The 10,511-nt window shown below is 41.7% G+C and overlaps 1 protein-coding gene across 2 annotated transcripts in view; it reads left to right on the top strand.

The window, feature by feature from the left end:
- Positions 1 to 4,909: 4,909 nt before the first annotated feature.
- Positions 4,910 to 10,511, top strand: part of nkain4 (sodium/potassium transporting ATPase interacting 4) — a 43,740-nt gene continuing 38,138 nt past the window's right edge. Inside the window, exon 1 of one of the 2 annotated variants that reach the window (XM_051424755.1) lies at positions 4,910 to 5,335. In XM_051424755.1, coding sequence (XP_051280715.1) covers positions 5,282 to 5,335 — 54 coding nt within the window. In that variant the 5' untranslated portion in view covers positions 4,910 to 5,281. The remainder of the gene's footprint in view (positions 5,336 to 10,511) is intronic. The other variant, XM_051424754.1, reaches the window with a different exon arrangement.

Genomic DNA, 10,511 nt, shown 5'->3' with positions numbered 1-10,511 from the left:
AAGGCAGCAACCATGTGACTGAAACCACCGTCAAGACGGAGAGAATGGGAAAGCTGGTTTCCGGTAGATTATTTCAAAATAAAGCAATTATTAGTCATGTTTGGCCAAAAAGCATTATAATGAGAGAATACAGTAAAAAAAAAAAAAAGAAAGAAAAAAGACATGTTTTGCCCATTGTAAACATATTACTAGACCTATAGCAATTTGAAACATTTAGGCTATATGCAACTCAGAAAACTTATTACACAGTATTTATAGACAGTAATTGAGTCCTATGTGTAAGGTTTTTTATTGAACATAAGGAACAAACAAGTTAGGGAATATGTATACACATCTGAAGGAAATAAATCAATTTACAATGGTGGAAATGGTACTATAGCACAATTGAACATAGCAGCAGACAACATAGGTAACATATACTGAAAACAAGAGAGATAAAGATAAAACAGGTAACAAAAAGAAAAAGAAAAAGAAGGAAAACAAACATCAATGAAAGTTTTGCTACTGCAAATACCAATGGCAATCCCTCCTGCAGGTTACAGCCACTAGGGCTGATGGATGAAATCACAAAATAATTAATAATTTGTTCAGGTTTTGACAGTATTTATATGTATATAAAAAATAAAAACAAATTAAATAATGAAAAAGTTTTTCAATGCAGTAAACTGTGTTTCAGGTAACTAACATGTTCTCATTAGCTACTAACGCCAGCTAACTGTACGCTAACATTAGCCGCCCATCTGGCATGAAACAGGAGCAAGTAAAAGTAAAGGATTATGTTTTTGTACACCGAAGGAAGCTGAAAATACCTGTAAAAATTGGACTTATATTCAACATTTACCTAGTTGTTTGTCAATATGTTAGCCACTACAGTTTATGCCGGATGCCTTTAATTGAGTCTTGTGCCCTCTAGTGGTAAAAAAAAATTGCTTAATAAAGAGACTTTTTAAAAATGCAATTTGCTAAAACATATAGGCTATGGCCTCATTTTCCAAACAAACTGTTTTTAAAGGCCAGACCACTAAGCTATAGAAATGAACAATAATAGCTATTTAGAGAGTGAACCCTGATCCCTTTTTAGGCACGTTATGAGGCTCTCCTGCTCAAAATCTACGCTTCGATCAAGAGCTATTGGGAGATACTGAGCAATAGCCTACCTAATCAATGTACAGGTATGGATTTGATATGAAAGAGATGGAAAGAATTAAAATTAGAAGCTGCAATTTTTAAGTTGTTCTTCATGAAAATCTTACATTTTACATTTTACATTAGGTCTGTTCGTGTTTATCACTCAACATGACCATGGGTCAGGTTAGTGTCTCCCCAACTTCCCAGCTTCTCTGGTTCATACAGCTGTTTTGCTCTCACATTTTTTTCCCTATCCAACTTATGTAATTAGATCATAGACTGCAGCTAATCTAGACAGTGTGAAGGTTAGGCTATTCTATTTATCAAATACACGAAGAAAGCCTTTCACAAGCAACTTCAACTAACGACATACTTTTATTTTGAAGGAAACCTACATAATTTCCTGTATTTTTCCAGCGTGTGTCTGACTTGACGCACCTGCAAAGGCACCCATTCAATTAAAACCGACCTCACAGACGAGTGCCTCCAAGCGGCCAGCGTTACAATAACATCAACTATTCAAAAATGATTCTGGGGACCATTATTTCTCCACCAAAGCATAATCCCATTATAAATTATTTACATGTTCCTCATAATAGCTTCTGTATTTATTCTTCATTGAGTCTGGAACTTTCTTCATGGCAAAATAGTGAAGAGAAGTCCGATGAGACTCTGCCTCAAAGGGCACATGCATAATCTTAAAATTTTATGAGCGTGGGCCTAAATAAAGAAAGCATTCATATGCTTGTCAGACAGCCAGTGGTGGCTGTAATTTGCAGCAATGTAGAGTAGTTTGTGTTGATAAATGTCCTGTAGAGCTGAAGGGAGCAGCTCATTTTGTAGATTTAAGGTGAAGTTGTGATGTATTATTTGCCACAGTATGTGTTAGTTGTACTAATGCAAAATATTCTATATTGTTTCTTTTTACCAACAGTAACTCCCCAGGTGACATATATTTCAGCATGAATAATGGCATCTTTTGTAAGCCTGTGGTATAAACAAACTACTGTTTCACCACAATAAGTGTAAGTGTAAGAAAGGATACAATGCACTTTGCTCTAATGTCTCCGTCAGCCTCACAAATGAGGAACTGGCTGTTAGATAATAGTGAAACAGACTTCTCTTGAGTGTGTGCATCAGGATTTTTCACTGAGGTGTTTGCACACCAGAGAAACAGAGAAGGAAAAAGAAAACAGAGAAAGAAAGAAGGAGTGGGAACTAGAAGCAACAGTCTAAGATGCTTTCAAAGAGAGAAAGGCCTTGTCCTTTTGAGGTCCTTTTTCTATTGTTGTCCACTACGAGCCAGACTCTTGGGTCTCCTCCACAATGCAGGTCCCCTCAGAGCAGCGCACCACTGGCTGTCCTGTCACTTCACATTAGTGTCTTTGTGGAGAACAGCAGCCCCTGAGGGCATGGACACACTTGTCATGAAAGAAGTGTTCTGGACACACACACATGCACACAAAGTGAGTCGATAAGGAGGTGTTGGGCAAAATGGGCAAAATGGGAACACAAGGAAAACCTCCATCAAGGCTTCTAATAGAACTATGACAGTGACCTTATTTCAGCCACGGCTCTCCTCTTTCAGTCTCACTCTCTCCCACCCACCCACATACATGCACACACAGACATTTTTTATGGCACACATTCGGAAAACATGCCCTCATAAGAAATGCAGTTTTGAATGAGTGAGCTTCATGCATACAAGAAGTGCAGGGCAGCCATTAATGTATTCTAGTAGTAGCTATTGCACTTACTAGCTTCATGTGTAACAGTAAAACATGACATGTGTTACAAACAAATTGGTTAATGCCACTTAAATTGTTCCTACATTTAATAACACTTTAGGCCCACTGTTCAGACTGGTGTGTCAGTTCTTACTAAGGCAGGTAGCCATGCTTTGTCTAAACCTACAGAACTTAAGGTTAAAATGCTTCCAAAGATAGAAAATATATTCGCCTGAAATGTGTAAAGAATGATGGACAAGACATAATACTGTAGCCGTAAATTCTGGTGATCTAGATTTGAATATTTCACATAGTATAAACATCATTTTTGGAACAGGCAGAATGAAAGGTTAAGAAGTTATTTTTCTTGGCCTTGAAAACTGTAAATTCCAACTCAAGGTGCACTTACTAGCTTTCCCCAGAGCTTTTAACCACAATACAAACTCTTTCTCATCCTTGTTGACATGCAAGCTCTGTAGCTGTTATAATTGAATCCATTAAGACAACTAAGCACACACTCCATCAGCTGATGAAGACGGTGTGATATGGTTAAAAAGCTCCAGAAAAAGCTAGCAAGTGGCTTGTTTTATCCAAGAGCACATGGCCCATATGTGGTACTGTAGTCTAGCCATAAAAAATGGATAAACCACCTGACTGTGCACAGATTACATAACACAATGAAGAATGTGCCTAAGAATGCTTATCTGAGGCAAGAAAATATGACTAGAATAAAAAATTCCCAGAGCAAGGACAAACTATCAGTTATCAGCAGACCTAGAGGAGCAGGTGGAGGATATGTGTATGGGGTGCTGCTAAGACGCTCAAGCTGCTTCAAATTAATCACGATGCTTATTTTTTCAGTTTCATGATTAAAGAAAATATATAATCCCCCCCCCTTTAAAAAACTACCCAAAATCGTGCCTGCTCGCTTGCTTCCATAAACATCCCGAGGTTATTTTTGGCGATGGGGGGAGGAGCTCCTCCTGGGCCCCGGCTGGACGCAGGTGGGCAGGGCGGCGTGGGACGGCGGAGGAGAAAGGAGGAGAGGAGCGGCACTTTAAAAGGAGCAGAGCGGAGGAGTGTGTGATGAAATCAGATGTGAAGTGTTCCCTCACTCAGTCCGCAGACACGTAAAAGATTAATCAAGCTGGTGGTGAGGAGGGAGAGGTGGGACCTGCCTCCGCGCACTCCGAGAGAGGAGGGAGGAGGGTGACTGGGAGAGTTGCTTTTAAGATCTTTTCTATTATAAATCATACCGAGCAGGGGGCTACCCAGGAGGCAAATGGAGATCCAAACAAAAGGTCTGTGTGGAGAAAGGGATCAGGGCAAGGAGCATTTGGAGAGAAAGGGAAAAGGGGTGAAGGAAGTGAACAAGAGCAGAAGTAGAGTGTTAAGAAATTTGCCATAAAAATAGAACTTTAACCTGGAAAGTGGCCCCACTGAGACTAAAAGGGACGTCCAACATAAGGGGGACCTGTAAGAATCTTAATTGCTTTAATTATTGTTGTAGGGAACTTTAAAATAAAAGATTATGTACGGGGGGAGACGTTTGGTTTGTATGCAAAAAAAAATCCACATAACTGAGAATAAATTTGGCTTCCATTTTGAATAATAACCCTATATTCTAGTGCGGTGGGGTGCTTTTTTTTTTTTTTTTAAACTTGTCAGAGTGGAGTTTGAACCTATGACCACAAGATGGCGCCTCAGTGTTACTGTAATCTCCCATCAGCGGCAGCATCATTAATAGCAGCTAAATTAACCCGGCGCCCCTTCCTCAACACACGCTCACAGACCTGAGTGTGAGACACTAACATTAGTACACAAACACCAGTATGGACCTTTAAGGGTTCCTCACAAATAAATGCCCTTTTGTGTTGGATTTACACTTTATATGTCCTAATTCAAATTGCCATGAACCCCTTTTTTAAATTAGCTTCATGTATCCGGTCACCATGACAGTAAATTGATCGCCGCTGTTTAAACACATTTGAAAATAACGAGCGCGCACTTTCTCTGCTGCCAACACCACAGACAGCTTTCACAAACCAGTTTACGCACTCAGTCAGCCACATCCCAGTTCCCCTCCCGGTTGACTACCCCACTACCAAACACCACCAACCTCCCACCCCTCCTCCACCTCCTCCTCCTTTTTTTACACACCGGCTCGCAACCACCCACCCCAGTCAGTCACCTCAAGTGCGACCGGCCGGCTGGAGCAGCGGAGGCAAACAAACAGACCCAGGCCAGCCAGGGCGACCCTGCCGCGTGTTTTTGGCTCAATCAAAGAGACACCGGAGCACAAGAGGAGAATGGGACGCCGGTGCTTGGATCAGGACTGAGTCTGGTCGGCACGTTTAGAGCTTCTCCGACCCGTTTCCAAGTCCTTTTTCTAACCGGCTCAGAGTCACGTTTTCGCCGCTGACACAATGGGCTGCTGCAGCGGACGATGCACTCTCATCTTTATTTGCACTTTACAGTTGGTGAGTTGATCCGTACTTCTTCTCTACTTGTTGTTTCACAAGTTTTAATTGTGAGACAAAAAGGCTTCAGTGTTACCGTAATATTTTTTTTTAGAATGACAAACTACTTTATAATTGAATGTCTGTTTTAACTGGGCAGTAATCCATGCTCTTTTGAAGGCGGAGTGTCACATGTTGAAAACCGATAACATGAAAATATCAGTCCATCCTAAAAGTTCTTTAACTCACTGTAAGTACATGACACACTACAAATAGGTAATATATTTTCTTACACACCTTGACTTCTGTTGATATTTGCTTAAATTGCATTTAATAGAAATCATGTGAGCCTTGATTGATAGATTTTGTGTCCATTCTAAGTAAGTAGTGTTTATTTCTTTATCTGAGATTCACTGTTGTGACAGTAAACACAATGTTGCTAACAAGTCAGCTCCTCTCAGCACTAACACCCCCAAGTAGTGGCACAGTGATGGACAGTATTGGGGTAACTATATGCTGTGTGATGCTCGATGAAAGTGCATCAATAAATGTATGGATTTGCTCTTGTGAATATTGTAATGGTGACCTAAATATCCTAATATGTATTCAAATACGGAGCATCACCTAAAGTGTCGCAGCCATGTAGTTCTGTGTTGGGTATCAGTTATTTGATCAAAGCTCATGTCTGTATTTCAGATGAGTGTCCACCTGATGTCTTGTGATGTAAGACATCTTCTCTGATCTTTTAGATTTAAGGGATATGTTCACCAAGAGCTCGGGCCATTTTGGGAAGCATTGATCCACAAAACAGAGAGAGATGTACAGCTTGTTGGAGCATTTCAGTTTCTGATCAGTGAACTTGACATTTTACTGATGGTAGCTGTGCAGTCTCAGATGATGCTTCCCATTGACTCACAGGCCAGCCCGACTTTGCCACTATCCTAGAGTAGAGTATACTTGACAGGGTGTGACAAGGTTATTTATGGTAGTATTAAAACTGAGCTTACTCACACCATAAGCCCTCGAGTAAATGTCGCTTTTAACAGCTAGGGGAGTAATAAAATCTTCTCCTGACAAAGAGCCAAATGGGAAAGTTCTGATATATTATAACACGCTTGAGTGAGTTCAGAAACAAAAGAAAAATGGCACACAGAATAAAAGGAAAGCCCATGATGGGAGGTGGCAGTTGATATCAGCCATAACTGAGTTGAAAAAGAAAACCCAAGTTTCATACCACTGACTAAGTAATAACACTTGCCCCTCCCATTGAATAATCTTTTATTCCCCCAAGCCAACATCTCAAGACCCCTTCAGAGGTCTCTCTCAGAGTTACAGGTTTTTTGCTTCTGTTGGGTAGGTACACACTGTCTCAAGCTTATGCACTTAAAAGTATAAGAGGGTGTTCATTTAGATTCAGGTTTAAATGCTTGTTCAGTGGAATAAAGATGGAAGTGTCATTTGAATGACTTCCTACCGCCTTTGGCTTTAGTATCCTGCTGCCCTTTCCCCACTTCATCTTCAAAATTAACATAGGACTGCTGTGTATTTGTGGATGCTACCTGTGTATCTGTCTCGTTTCAGCTCTGGGAATTCATTAGATAGTGAGGAATAAGGAACTCGAGTCTATATGGCTTAGGTCACAATGGCCTCAGCATTGCTCCCTTAGTAAAATCATGTCTCACTCTGATGATACACACACACACACACACACACACAGAGCTATGAACCCACCTTGAGGGACACACCCGTTTTCCCTTCCCAGACTTCGGACCTCTTTGCCTCATTAGAGAGAAGGAGGTCGACCATTTGTTAAGAGGTTTATAAAGCTGTCAGCGGGCTGCCTAAAAAGTCCCTGAAGACTCCTGGAAACAGCTTTATTTTCCCCTGGCACTATTTCTGGATGACCTGACACTTCCTGTCTGCAGGAACACACACACACACTCACACATTCACACCTGCACACTTCTGATGAGTTTAACCTGCAAAGAGGGGTTGCATTAAACCCTGCATAACCTTTCTGAAAGGTCATCAAGGTTGTAAGCGTGTGTGTTATATGTGCGTGCGTGTGTCTATGTGTGCGTGTTCACATGAATATACATGTGTGCATGTGTGTGGAGCGGCACAGGGGGCCCCCACTCTCCCCTGGCTGAAACCTATGCATTGACAATGAGCCAGGTTATTCCCAGTCCATTACAGGATAAAACTACCATTAACAAAACAACATACTCTGCTCCTCAGATGTAAAAATAGCCCTTGTGAACCGCTGTGTGTGCTAATTAGCCAGGCAGAGTGCTTTGATCAAACCTCTTTTGGCATCTCGGCCATCCCCTAATTGAATTGTGGTGCGCTTTCCTCATCAACAGGCCGAGCGGTGGGACTCATCTCTCTGGGACAGAAGGCAACAGATAATGAGCCGGTATTGATCGAAACGCCTCTGTTCCCTCTTCCCTCTACAGCCTAACTATTCCAGACAGTAGGGCTGGATCGTTGTCAGAACCCCGATCAGCCCCAGAGAATGGCAAGCGTTGGCAGGAAGCCCTGTCTGTCTAATGATTTGTTTGTAGTCCGAGACACAGGCAAGCTCATTTTTGTCCCAACGGGTTGGTTGTTTGAGGTGTTGACCTAAAGCTGACCTGCCGTGGAAGCGTTTCGATTGGTCAGATATGAGACCTCGTCCAGACATATTGTGAATGTCAGCGACTGGCCATGAGGAGGGACGTTCTGAATGGAGCTGATGGTTAATGCGGCTCTGTGGACAGTGTGTGATTGATGAAGGAGGCCTCTTTGTTGGTCATGGTGGTTTTCCGGGAAAGGGCAGACGGGCACAAACACACACACACACACACACACACACACACATAATCGCACTGAACAAGGGTAATGAGCGCAGATCTGAACATTGACCCTGAAAATGTCTGGCCGTTACTGTGCTGGTAGCACTGACGGATGCAGCCTCGCCAAGACACAGACACTATTTCATGCATCCCTCTTCACACTCAGACACACCCACAGACACAGCTGCGCATTCTGAACTGTGAGTTATAGGTTAGTAGGTCTAGTGTTGGGTAAAGATTACAGCCTTTGTATGAGGGGAGGGAGTGCAGCTTTGTGGACCTCCTGAAGAGATGAGAGAAATGAAGCAAAGAGCTGGAAGGGATTTTATTTGATCACAAGGAGAAAAAGGTGTCTATGTTGTCACATTGCACGTCTTCATTTGTGCCTATGTAGGACAAAGCGCTTTCAGCGAAGTGATCCGCAGAGGCCGCAAGAAATGAGCAAGTTTTACCTCATCTACGCCCTTAAAAACTACAGTCACCCTACCCACGAGCACTGTGTGTAATATCTTGCATCACACTGCCCACTTTTCTTCTACTCTTTTGATGACATAGCTAGAGAATATACTTTGTAGTGAAGGCTTCAGTGAAGAAGACTGAGTTCAACCAAAGTGCTTCCAATAAAGTTTTTGCGGAGAAGCAGAGCGTCTCCTCCTGAAAAGTGTTATCTCTAAAGGCATGACATTATCCCTTGGCAGACACGTCATCTCCCACACATTACAAAGGATTTAGGCTGTTTTTCTCCGTGCTTCCACTGCTAACTTATTTGCTTTATGGAAGCACTAACATTCAAATTTGCTGTTGAATATTCATGAGCTTAGAGATGCTGGATGTCTATCAACATACTGTCTCCCCCACCTCACCAATCTGTGTCTGTCAGCACATGTGTGCTGACAGACACACGCATACATGCACACACACAAGGTCTTTGCCAATAGCTTTGATATTAATGCATCTCACCGCTGTAATTAAGAATAATTACTGCAGCTGGGGCAAATTGCATGGCAATAAAATATTGTATGCTGTCAGGCCAGCAGACCTGGTTGTGAGAGTTACTACTACTGTATAATCCTGGTCTGTCTTGCCAGTTCCCAGGAGAGGTGATATATCAAAACCTGGTAACTAGTGAAATATGAAAGCTGTTCTTGGCAAGTGCAGGAAGATTTAAATTTTATCAGTTACAGATGCTACAGACATCTGTTTAGGGTATCTCTTTTGGTGGGTGTTTTGCTGAGTGTATGTAACTTCTTTAGAGTGTCTGTGCGAGTGTGGAGGCTGGTGTGATCAATGATAATGAACTGTATTTCCTTGGCACTGCCAGGTTGATGGAGGAGATGGGCCAGCGGGAATAGAGTGGATGGTCACAGTTATTTTATCTCTCTGTTTCTTTCCCTTAGTCTTTACCTCTCTGGGTCTGCTATTAAGTTCTCATGAAGCCTCTCTGGACTCTGATTCATATCGTTGTGAGCAGAAACACATTTTTTTTTTACTATTTGCTTTGGCTTGCACAGATGGCTGCAGAATAAGATAGCATCCCTGTCTGAATTACCCGTGCAGACACAAAATATGGTGTCTGTGTGTGTTAGACACAGCTTGTTGTACAGAGATGGGTTCCTCATAAACTAGGTGTTTCCGCCAAATGCCAACAGATGCCAACAGCAATATATTTGTTGGCTTCTTAGTTAATTTCATATTTTATAAAGTACTTTTAAATGGATCTGTACCCATATGTGCTTTAAGTTACTGCTAATAACATACAGGTTATGCAATGATGACTGAACTCATCAGCTGTGTGCTGGGGGTGGGGGTCATAATCTACTCCACGAAGCCTTATGCAACTCATAGTCAATTATCTAGAACCCAGCAAGCATGAATCAACAAAGCCAAGTTTTTGCGTAAGCTTGCCTCATAAACCTTCTTGATCAGAAAAAATGCAAGAACATTCAAAGCAGTGGTTGCTAATGTTTGTAATGGCGTTTTTACAAAGCATGTTCTTATCTTTTTCAAAAGCTTCAAGTTTTTAAAGTTCAAAGGAATGAACTAACACTTCTTTCAAATGTAACCCATATATGTAGCGTAACGATCAGCACAGCTTTGCTCACTAGTGTCCTCCTCCACTCATATTTATTAGCTTAATTTACTGATAGGTCAGTAGGGCATGTAGTAGGTCAAGCTAATAGGCTGAGTACCTTCTGCTGGATCACTAGGCAAACTACTTCAGACTGTGTGTTGCACTTATAGACTATAAATTCGGAATTTGAAGTCTTTACAGCTCAAATATCTACTTTTTTCCACATTTGAACAAAAAGACGGCACTAGTTCTTATTTTGTAGAATCTAGCAGTACAAATGCTGGCTTGACGT

This window comes from Dicentrarchus labrax, unplaced genomic scaffold (assembly GCF_905237075.1).
Source record: "Dicentrarchus labrax unplaced genomic scaffold, dlabrax2021, whole genome shotgun sequence".
NCBI classification, from domain to species: Eukaryota; Metazoa; Chordata; class Actinopteri; family Moronidae; genus Dicentrarchus; species Dicentrarchus labrax.
Note: the sequence above shows the minus strand (reverse complement) of the source record. Positions and strands in the feature narration are given on the sequence as shown.